The sequence below is a fragment of the Hipposideros armiger genome, unplaced genomic scaffold, assembly GCF_001890085.2.
Source record: "Hipposideros armiger isolate ML-2016 unplaced genomic scaffold, ASM189008v1 scaffold_242, whole genome shotgun sequence".
NCBI classification, from domain to species: Eukaryota; Metazoa; Chordata; class Mammalia; order Chiroptera; family Hipposideridae; genus Hipposideros; species Hipposideros armiger.
The window spans coordinates 283528-295472 of record NW_017731592.1 but is presented as its reverse complement, the minus strand read 5'-3'; the positions used below and the strand labels follow the sequence as shown (position 1 = coordinate 295472).

Below are 11945 nucleotides of genomic sequence, written 5' to 3'. Positions count from 1 at the left end.
ATATATATATATATATATATATATATATATGTATAGTCACGGGACGTGGAGTGGAGTGTGGGAGTGAAGTCAAGGGAATTGTAATAGATATGTATGATATTGGGAGGGAAGTGAGGCAGTGGATTGGGGGAGGGGGTTGTCACTTTGAGGGGTAAAAAGTATAACTATTGCACTGTGTTGTACAGCTGAAACTAATTTTTTTTAAAAATTGTATTTCATAATAAAAAAAATAAATAAATAAAAAAGACCATAAAACTTCCAGAAAAAAACATAGGTAAAGTCTTCTTTTTGTTTTTTGTTGTGGGTTTTTTTTTAAGCTGAGCCATCCTGCCACCTGTTGGCAGCTCAGCGGCTGCTCAGCTCGGGCCGGGACTCGAACCGCTGTTACTCAGAGCTCAAACTCGTGAGCAAGCTCTTAACCAACTGAGCCACTCGGCCGGCCCTTAGGTAAAAGTCTTTGACATCGGTCTTAGTAATATTTTGGGGGGTATGTCTCCTAGGGCAAAGACAACAAAAGCAAAAATAAACAAATTGGACTACATCCAACTGAAAAGGTTTTATACCACAAAGGAAAGCATCAATAACATGAAATGGCAATCTACTGAATGGGGGAAGATACTTGCAAATGATAACCTCTGAAAAGGGCTTAATATCCAAAATGCATAAAGAATTCATACAATTCAACATCAAAGCAATAAACAATCTAATTAAAAATGGACAGAGGACCTGAAAAGACATTTCTCCAAAGAGAACATACAGATGGCCAACAGACATGTAAAAAGATGCTCAACGTCACTAGTCATCAGAGAAATGCAAATTGAAACCACAATGAGATATCACTTCACACCTGTGAGAATGACTATCATCAATAAATCAACAAACAACAAGTGTTGGTGAGGATGTAGAGAAAAGGGAACCCTCATGCATTGTTTCAAATTGGTGCAGCCACTATGAAAATTGGTATGGAGGTTCCTCAAAAAATTGAAAACAGAACTACCATATGACCCAGTAATTCCACTTCTGGGTATTTATCTGAAGAAATCAAAAACACTAATTCAAAAAGATATATGCACCCCTATGTTCACTGAAGCATTATTTACAGTAGCCAAGATATGGAAGCAACCTAAGTACCCATTGATAGATGAATGAATAAAGAAGAAGTGGTACATATATACAATGAAATATTACTCAGCCACAAAAATGAATGAAATCTGAGACAACATGGAGGGCTCTAGAGGGTATTATGCCAAGGAAATAAGTCAGACAGAGAAAGACAAATACCATATCACTCACTTATATGTGGAATCTATCTAAAGAACAAAATAAATGAACAAACAAAATAGAAACAGACCCATAGAAGCAGAGAACAAACTGATGGTCTCCAGAGGGAAGTGGGGTTAAGAGGGGTAGACGAAAAAGGTGAAAGAGATTAAGACGTACAAGTTGCCACTTATAAAAATAGTCACGGGGATGTAAAGTACAGCATAGGGAATACAGCCAATAATATTGTAATAACTATGTATGATGGGTACTAGATTTATTGGAGTGATCACTTCATAAGGTATATAAATGTCTAATCATTATGTTGTATACCTGAAACTAATATAATATTGTATGTCAGCCATAACTGAAAAATAAGTTAAAAATTTAATTTAATTTAAAAAATAAAGTGGAGATAACCCCCAAAATCTTTCTGTTCTTCACATTAGATAATTTCTATTAGCTTACAATTTCACTAATATTTTCTTCTGCAACCTATAATCTAATGTTTAGACTATCCAAGTGAATTTTTCATTTCAGATATTGTACTTTTCCATTTTAAAACTTACATTTGTTTATTTTTTGTCTTTTTAATTTTTCTGGGATGTTCTCCAACTGTTCATTCTTATGACTATCCTTTACATTCTTTTTTTTTTTTAAACTGAGCCATCCTGCCACCTGTTGGCAGCTCAGCGGCTGCTCAGCCTGGGCCGGGAATCAAACCGCTGTTGCTCAGAGCTCAAACTCTTGAGCGAGCTCTTAACCAACTGAGCCACTCGGCTGGCCCTACATTCTTAAATGTACTTATAATAACTACTATAACCTTCTTTTAATTCCAACATCTGAATTTTCTTGAGATCTATGTACTGGAGAATTTTGAACAGAAAAGTGATGTACTCTGAAAATATTATTTTTTAAAAGTACTACTCTGATGGTCATGTGGTAAATGGACTTCAGAGGACAAAAATCAAAGAATGGGCACCGTTTATGAGAATAGTATTAAAGTCAGATGAGGAATGATGGTTGTTTGGTCTTGTGTGGTAGCACTGGTGTGGATAAAAGGGTTCTGACTGTCAGGTCTTGCCCATAGCCTAGAAGGAACACTTTCATAATTAGTCCACCCAGAATAGGTACCTTTTAAAATCAGTGATTCTAGAGGAAGTACCTTTGTCTTATTAGCACACATTTTCAAGTCTACATATGGAAGACATTGCAATAGAGTGATATGTACAAAAATATCACTTTGGGTCTGATGGGCTCAGACAAGTGTTAAATGTAATCTCTTAGTTTCAGAAGAAGCCAGAAAACAGACTATTTTTAGTAGCTCGGGTACAAATTAGAAATAAAAGCCAAAGGATGGTCTTAGCATCACTTTAAAGCAGCGGTTGTCAGCTGGGGGCAAATTTGCCCCCGGGGGATATCTGGCAACGTCTGGAAACACTTTGGAGGAGTGGAGTGCTACTGGCATCTAGTGGATAGAGAGCAGGGATGCTGCAAAACACTCTACCAACACACACGACAGCGCCCACGTGAACAAGGATTGTAGTATTGTTCCAAACATCAGCAATGCCAGTTGAGAAACCCGGCCTTAAAAGTTATTACATTGTAAGAATTGGAAAACCCTAATATCTAACCTCTAATTTTATGTTTGACTCATGCGCCTACCTTCCCAGGAGTAGATGTTAAGGAGACTTTGTTCATAATGTATGCTTATCTAATTCAAGTCACTTACAGTGTCTTAACAGTGCTCATAAGGCAGGGGGTTATAAAGTCCTGATTTTTACTCTCAAACCTCTTTATAGTTTGCAATTCCCCTTCCAATTTCTCCCAGAAATTGGGCTGAAATAAAGAGAGGTCAAGATCTCAAATCAATTACTGGAGATATTGTGTTCCAGGTGACCGAAAAACCCCCACGAAATTCCGAGCCTTGGAACGGGCCTAAGGAAGTATCATAAACTCTACTGCTCTTAGAAAATCTATCAGACCGTCCTATTAGGTTTAAGATTACTGCTGCCAGCTTCGGGGAGGACTGCAGGTCTCTGCACAAGGCGGACACGTGACGCGTGCCAGTAGGTTCCGTCCGGCAGCCCTGGATCCCCACGCACAGCTCTAAACTCCCCGAGAACACCGCTTATTCGGAGGTGGGGGGAGCGGGGTGGAAGGGGTGTGCCAAACCTCGTCTGTGGATGAGAGCACCGGGGCAGCCGAGGCGGGTAAGGGTCTGCGAGGCGACCAGGCTCCTTGCGGACAGTCGGAGGGGCGGCGCGCCCGGAGCCGCAGAGCGGCCGCTGGAAAAGTGGGAGAGGGCGGCCGGGCGTGGGGCGCAGGCTCGCTCTCGAGCGCGCGCACCTGGGCCCCACGACCCGCCAGCCCTGGAGCCGAGGCAGCAGGGACCCGCTCCTTCGCAGTACGGAGCCCACAGACGCTCGGGGAACTTGGCGGCGGCGGCGGAACCAGCGCTCCCCAGCAGCGGCGGCGGGGGCGCTGTCGGGCACCCGTGCCGGTTCTCTTCTGCTTCGTGGTCTCCGCGCCGCCTCGTCCGTGCCGCAGGGTGCGGGCTACGAGCTGCTCATCAGAAGTTCCTCAGCCTGTACGGCGACCAGCGACGTGCACCGCAAAGCCGTCGTGCAGCCCTTTGCGGAGGAGTGGGGCCAGTACGTGGACCTGCCCAAGGGCTTCGTGGTGAGCTAGCGCTGCAAGGTGCTCCCTGTCCCCGCCGCGCTCCTCAGGTGCCCCGCACCGCCCGGGCGCCGGGCCCTGCGCGCCTCGCCTGGTTGGAAGGGCCGCCATCGCTAGTCGTGGGGACCGCCTGTCCGAAGGTGACAGTCACCAGCAGTCCTCTGTCGAGGCTGGGCCGTAGGCTTCCCAGCAGGGCGCGGCGCGCGATCGCCCCCACGTGAGTGGTTCTCAGCCGCCCACATCCGCCTGCTGTGCCAAGAGCAAGTCTCAGCCTCCTGCGTGACCGAAGGGCTGTGCAATAGCAGCTGTGTTTTTATTTCGGGGTGATGCATAACCGGTGATGTAGAGATTGTGGGAGTATTGGCCTTAGGGTTTGTTCCCCGGAGCTGTGTTCACCACGTGCAGAAACCCAAACTTCTGCAGTCAGCCTCCTTCCCCTCCTCTTCCCTGTCTTACGGTTTCTCGAGCTTAAGCCTCCCCTACACTTAAGCGAAATAACCATTTGCTTAGCCTCTTCCTGGTAACTGTCCGCTGAATGTGATTACAGATGCGCCTCCTACACTGAAAAAGTCATTTGACTCCAGGGCTGTAATCCTTTCTTAAATATCAATTTTAGCTAGATGACGATTTCCTGGTCCTGCTGAGAAAGTTGTGATGTCTGAGGATTATTTTATAGCATATATAAAATATATATATGATAGAGAGAGAGAGATGTATCTCTCTCTCTCTTTCTGCCCCCCCCCCCCCCCCCCCCGTTTCTCTCTCTATATATATGTATTTAAAGCCATGCTCTCATGCTGTGGCGGGTGGGTCTGTCTCTTGTCCTTTTTTTGCGCTCAGAGGAGTCACTGGAGAATTTATATTTTTGAAAAGAAAGAACATAAAGCATAGTTCAGGTATTATATCCTCAACGCTTTTTCCCTAGTTGAGAAACCGATAAGCCATTTCTTCAGAAGACTAAACTGAAATGTGTGATTTGGGGTTAAAAAGCATTATAATATTCAAGTCTCATTTTCCGAGGATTATTCTCTAGTTTTTTCCCCCCCCCCAAGATGTAGTTGACTGTGGAATGGGTCTTGTTTCCTGTCACCCCAGCACCCATGCCAAAAGCTTCCAAAGCAGGTACTTTAATGTGAGTAAAGTTCCTGTGTTTGGAGGACCAAGGCTTTGAGAGTCCACTGTCCCCCCAGAGAGCCCAGAGGTATGCAGAGGGTCTCTGATACCCCAGAATTTGCCCTGCTGTCCATATGGAGAATTTGGAGACTTGTGGTTCCTAGATGTTTACTACTTTCCATTTTTATGTCTTCAAGAGTTTTCATGGCTGACATGTCTCTGCAGCCTCCCTTGTCTGTCTTTAGATTATCGTCAAAATACCTAAGAAGTTCCATGCACCTTTGACACTAATTAATGAAGGTGAGAATCCAAAATCTGAGGCTGCCTGGACCTGTACTGAGCAGGCAGACTTCTTTGTGATGATGCCCTGTAGCTTGGAAGGGAGAAGGGTAAGCTGGCACCTAATAAGATGTGATGCCAAACTAGCTCTCCCCAACATTTATAAGGTTCCCCTGCCAAGATAGGATTTTTTATTTTGAAAAATTCAAGGCCTGGGTCTGACAACTCTTTTTAATTAACCATTCTGGAAATTAATAGTATGTATTTCTATACTTGAAATATCTTGCACATTCTCAAAAGACATATTATTCAGGTCACCTGTGGCTTTTGAAATATTTTGCTTGGTATATAGGGGATAACATATAGTTAGTTGTTTTTTTTTTGTGGTGATGTTTAAAATAATTAGAATAATAGCACTACACTATTCCATTCCATCCTTTTAAACATGTTATTTTTTCTCACTAAATAGTCCAAGAATTCTTAAGTACCTGTTATTTAATACTTTATACATTTAAAAATATTTTTCTTTTTCATTATTTCATTTTATTAATCATAACATTTTCACTTCTTCAGCCAGGTGCCTCCCCCAGCTTAAAAATAGATAATGTGGAGGGATACACACATGTTCATACACATACCCCACACCTATATCCATATACCTATTCATATCCATATAAGAAGACATATATTTATATATATGCACACATACATATGTGTATGTTATGTGTATATACTCTCAGAAGAGAAAGGGAAGATATTTCTTCTCATCACTATTTTACTGTACTATATTTTTGGAACCTAGCTATATAATCATAGAGACAAGGACATTTTATGGCTAGATGAGACCATAGAGATCGTTCCACAAACATTTCAGCGGTAGCTATAAGTGCTGGCATAGTGAATGCCAACATGGATAAGACCCAATTCTTGTTCCTTACCAAATAATCTAACTTTTATTTTGCAGAAAAGCAGAACATATAGGGAGTTGCCCAGGGTTCCACCATCATGGTGGAAATAGCAAAGCACATGAGGTCCTCCCTGACAGCTGACCATAGCACTCGTGTCCTTTTTATGCTTAATGAAAATATCAAGCAGAACGGAAAACAAGCCACAGACTTGAGCCTGTAATAGCATTTGCTTTGATGCTGTTCACTGTTCTTTGGAATAGATGCCTGTGACTTAAGGAAGACTCAAGATGGCCATGCTGCTGGGATGGTAGGCCCCTTCTCCCAGAGGCACGGACAAAGGGCGTAAGTTTGGCCACATAACGTCCACTGCTTAAATAATGTGACTTGCTGTTTCTTCAAATGTAGGCATTAGAGCCTCTGTCGCCCTGCTCACATACTATTGGGTTGTCGGAAAAGTCATGATGCATTTTTGCAACGAAAAACAGAAAAAATATGTCATGACTTTTCCGACAACCCAATATATATTCTAGAATGTATTCTTCATTTACACAGGGGTCTGAGTTTGCTTTCATGCTTGTTCGGACTACCATTGCTGGGGAACTTGTAAAACTGGTTGCTTGTGCCACACTGTCTGCACCTGTGGTTCTCTGGGGACTGATCCTTGAGGCCCCCATTACCAGTATTAGGCTGTAGTCACCGTTTAGTGTCTTCTTTTCCGAAAGAATTCTGTCAAAGTGACCGAGTGTCTACTGACAGCTCAGGTAGCTGAAGACAGAGCTTGTTTCAAGCATGACTTAGGTGTCTTTGTAGCTTTGTCAGGTGCTTAAAGTCTGAGGAATTTTGAGATGCAGGGGAAGAAATGTAAATGAGAGGATTATGCAGTGGGAATTTTGGTCATTTTTATGACTTAGAATTTTTAAAGTTGCAAGAAGTATTTCCCAAGTTTTAACTAATGGAAACATTCAACCTGGAAACTCACGTAGATTTGATGTCATACCACCGCCAGTGTATTTTCCAGCTTGTCACCAGGGGAGGCAGAGCGCAACTAGAAGAGAGGAAGACATTGTGAGAAGAACCCGGCGAGAGGATGTTGCTTCTGTACAGAGGCAGCATTGTGTGGGCATAAGATAAGGGCTTCCCTGGGAAGGTTATTTTCACCATTTCCTGAGATGGTTAATTGGGAATGGATTCGGCTCCAACTTTCATTTCTTGGAAGTTCATTACTACTACTGTTTTTTTAAACAGGGACATGGACATTTTATGGCTAGAAGAGACTCTGGAGTTCATGGTGGGAAGGAGAGAAGGCAGGGTTTGGAAAGAAGAGGGAAAGGAATCTGTTCCCCTTGGGCTTGCTGGTTTGAAGGTAGTGATTTTGGCTTTGGAGCCTTTATCCTGGGAGCACGTGGGAGGAGCAGGTAGAAATAAATATTCTTTGGCAGCCTGAATTAAAAAGCCCCAAACCTGTTTCATGGAATGAGGGTCTTTTGGTGACATTTAGAAATCCACATTATGGATCATTTCCTTAATTCTGCAGACTAGGTTAACATAACAAGTTAGGCGTTATTAGTATTTCTGTATATATTATTTTCTAAGGGATCTTAGCAGTAAATGGTATTTTAGCCTCTTTAAAGACAACTTTTATTTACTGTGTGCTGAACTTCAGAGTGTAGTATATGTTTCCTATATGACGGATATCGCATTAGCCTAATACATTTAGTGACAGATCACAGGAAGCTCATTTAATCCTTGAAATGGGCCTATGAGGTAGGTACCATTTTTCTTGCTTTGTTACAGATGAAGAAACTGCTGTTTGCAGAGGTTAATGGTTTGCCTAATTTCATGTACTTGAAATTAGTGAACTTGAGATTTGGATTCAGATTCTCCTGTCCATGGGCTGTGCTATGTTGCGAGCCTTGTGACCTGGGAGTCACGTCACACAGATCTCTGTTTTAAGGGAGTCGGTATTGGAGCAAGGTCTTACTATTAACTGTGGTTTCGGATTTCCTTGGAAACACTTCTAAGAGAAGTAATGATACACCATCTCTCCTTCTGGACTCTCTCTCAGGCAGATCGTGTCTATTTTGTGAGTATACTAGACTACCAGAATTTTGAAAACATCACATTTACAATTGCAAACTTTAATCATGCCTAAAGATACATTGTTTACGCACTGTGGTAGTTCACTAGGGAGCTGCTGTAACAAAGTACCATAAACTTAGTGGCTTATACAACAGAAACTTATCTTCTCTCAGCTCTGGAGGCTAGAGCTCAGGGTTGGTTCCTCCTGGGCTGTGAGGAAGAGTCTGTTCCAGGCCTCTCTCCTGGCTTTTGATGATTTGCTGACACTCTTTGGCATTGCTGGGCTTATGGACACATCACCCTGATCTCTGCCTTCATGTTCGCAGGCCTCTGTGTCCACATTTCCCCATTTTATAAGGACACCAGTCTTGTTGGATTAGACACCCACCTTACTCCAGTATGACCTTACCTTAACTAATTATATTTTCAGTGACTCTATTTCCAAATAAAGTCACTTTCTGAAGTACTGGCGGTTAGGAATTCAACATATGGCTTTTCGAGGACACAATTCATGTAACACTCACCATGCATCACTTTTATGCAGAGAACAGGACTGGTGGTGCAGGGCATCACTGAGCAAGACCACAGCCATCCCGTATATGCCTGTCCTGTACCCAGGGGGACTGAGCTGGGGAGGAGCCCAGGCCTGGCAGACGTAGCAGCCATTGTTAGAAAATGGCCACAGGATGTGTGGTTGTGAAGGAGGGTAAATACTGTCATGATAATGGTAATGTAACTTGCGGATCAAAAATCTTTTGAATGTGAAATCAATGTCAAATCCCAGCTATGACAAAAAATTTATACTTGAAATTGGTCTCTTAAACCCTTGCTTGAAGAAGCCATTAGTTGTGATCAACTTTTGTGTTTAAATGTTGAAATGTGTATTATCTATGTATGCATATGTGTAGCAACTTTTCGCCAACAATTCATGTCTCTTGCTTCACAACAATGCACCAGCTCACATGGCACTGTCTGTGAGGGAGTTTTTAGCCAGTAAACAAATAACTGTATTGAAACACCCTCCCTACTCACCTGATCTGGCCCCCAATGACTTCTTTCTTTACCCGAAGATAAAGGAAATATTTTTTCTTTTCTTTTTTTTTCAATTGAGGGATTGGGGGAGGAGTACAGTGTTGGGGAATTGGGGAGGGGGACCAGCCAAGTTGTTGTTCTCCAATCTTAGCTATGGAGGGCGCCATTCGCCATCTGGCTGCCTGTTGGCAGCTCGTGGCCTCTAAGCTCAAGGTGCTGTGTTACAATCTTTGTTGCGGGTGGGCATAGCCACCATCCCATGCAGGAGTCGAACCCAGCAGCCTTGTTGTTAAGAGCATGTGCTCTATCCACTGAGCCATCCAGGTGGCAGCTCAGCTCAAGGTGCCAAGTTCAGTCTTAGTTGCGGGTGGGCATAGCCCACCATCAAACAGGCAGTCTTGTTGTTAGGAGCATGTGCTCTCACCAGCTGAGCCATCCTGCCACCTGTTGGCAGCTCAGTGGCAGCTCGGCTTAGGCGCAGCTCACTGGCCCATGTGGGAATCGAACCAGCGGCCCTGTTGCTCAGAGCTCACGCTCTTAAGCTAACTCTTAACCAACTGAGCCGCTCGGCTGGCCCTAAAGGAAATATTGAAAAGATGACATTTTGATGCCATTCAGGACATCAAGGGTAATATGATGATAGCTCTGATGCCCATTCCAGAAAAAGGGTTCCAAAACTGCTTTGAAGGGTGGACTAGGCATTGGTGTATAGCTTCCCAAGGGGAGTACTTCGAAGGTGACCATAGTGATATTCAGCAATGAAGTAAGTGCTACATACTTTTTCTAGGATGAGTTCATGAACTTATTTGTCCGACCTTGTATATATTTTTATATGTGATTTTTTTCAGATTTTTAAATAAGCATTGATGTGTAATTGCTAGTTTACTTGTGATGGCATTTGGTTAAGTCTACTTTTAATTTGCTGTCTTGTAGTTGAAATATGTAAACGTTTGACTGTGAGCAGAATTTTTAGTTATCTACAAAGTTTGGCTTAAGAGAAATTCATGAGTTAAAGTAAGAAGTCTGAATTATAGAGTCAGTGTGTAATTTTACAAAAGCTTGTTGGATAGCAGTAATTCTGGATTTGTTTCTACCTGCTTTTTTAGTTTTATGTTCCATGGTCTCTGCTACAAATTATTTTAAATTTTACGCTGTAAGCAATGCCCTCATCAAATTTAAGGTTTTTACTGTTGTAACATTTTTTTCTGATTATAAAAGTAGTACAGATTTTTAAATAGCATTCAGGAAATGTTTTTAAATAGCACTTGGAAAATATAAGAAAGGCATAAAGAAAAAATATTCCCACCACCCCTAAGTGTATAACCACTTATTATTTTCATATATTTGCTTCTTTTTATTCATATTTTTACTTTATGGAATTACTATTGTGCTGTGCTGTTTTTAAAATTAACATTAGATTATGATAATTTCTTCTTAGATGGTACAAATTCTTTGAAAACATATGCATATGTTATTTTAATTGCCTAAAAATGTTGTGTCATGTGAATGTGTTAAAATTTGTGAAATCATTTCTGTCTTGTTGTCCTTAGTTTATTGCTATTTTTTCACTATTACAAGCAGTTCAGTGAACATCTTCATAGATTTTTTTTTTCTGTAATTCAGATAACTTCTTTTGGGTAATAGTAATAGTAATAATTGACTTACAGGGTCAAACACTGGGACCATTTTTCTTCCTTTATTGAACTCCACTGCAAAAAATGTCATTGTGTAATGAGTGCTAAATCATTCTGTTTTCTTTTTTCCTCAGCTCACTACCCTGGAAAATCTTACACCTTCAAGCACTGTGTGTTTCTGCTGTGATATGCAGGAAAGGTTCAGACCAACCATCAAGTATTTTGGGAATATTATTAGTGTGGGACAAAGATCGGTATGCTTGTTTAATTTCTCCAATTTACTGAAGCATTATATACATTCATACGAGTATATACACACATATGTGTATTGCTAATTATCTTTGTTGTTGTTGTTGTTTTCCAGTTATAAGGGGCCCGGATTTTCGGAATTCCAGTTTTTGTAACAGAACAGTACCCTAAAGGTCTTGGAAGCACTGTTCAAGAAATTGATTTAGGGCTGGCCGAGTGGCGCATTTGGTTAAGAGCTGGCTTGGGACGCCAGAGGGCCCCGGTTTGGATCCCACATATGAGGGCCAGTGACACTGCCCTCTACAGCTAAGATGGTGAACAACAGCTCAACCTGGAGCTGGGCTGCTGTGAGTCTCCGGCGACGGCATAGGCTGCAGCCTCTGCTGCAGTGGGTTGCCATGGGCTACCGTATGTGGCCGGCAGCCAGCATGAGCGGCCAGCAGCCACCATGAGCGGCCATCCAGAAGTTGGTGACTGAACTGCCTCCCCCGGGAAGAGTGCAATGATGGTGCCAACTTGGGCTAGTGAAGCAATGTCCTCCACAACTAGATTGAAGAACAAAAGGACAGCAACTTGTCTGTTCCCCTTCCCCCAATTCCTCAGTGCTGTTCCCATCCCCCAATTCCCCAATAAAAATCTTAAAAAAAAAAAAAGAAATTGATTTAATAGGTGTAAGACTGGTACTTGCAAAGACCAGGTTTTCAGTGGGATT

At 42.3% G+C, this 11945-nt stretch overlaps 1 protein-coding gene across 1 annotated transcript in view; it reads left to right on the top strand.

Moving 5' to 3' along the window:
- LOC109389746 (isochorismatase domain-containing protein 1-like) overlaps positions 1-11502 on the top strand; it is a 24910-nt gene extending 13408 nt beyond the window's left edge. Inside the window, exons 2-4 of the mRNA XM_019655549.1 lie at positions 3512-3942; positions 11119-11238; positions 11349-11502. Of these exons, the coding sequence (XP_019511094.1) occupies positions 3512-3942; positions 11119-11238; positions 11349-11354 (557 nt within the window). The 3' untranslated portion in view covers positions 11355-11502. The remainder of the gene's footprint in view (positions 1-3511; positions 3943-11118; positions 11239-11348) is intronic.
- Positions 11503-11945: the final 443 nt, after the last annotated feature.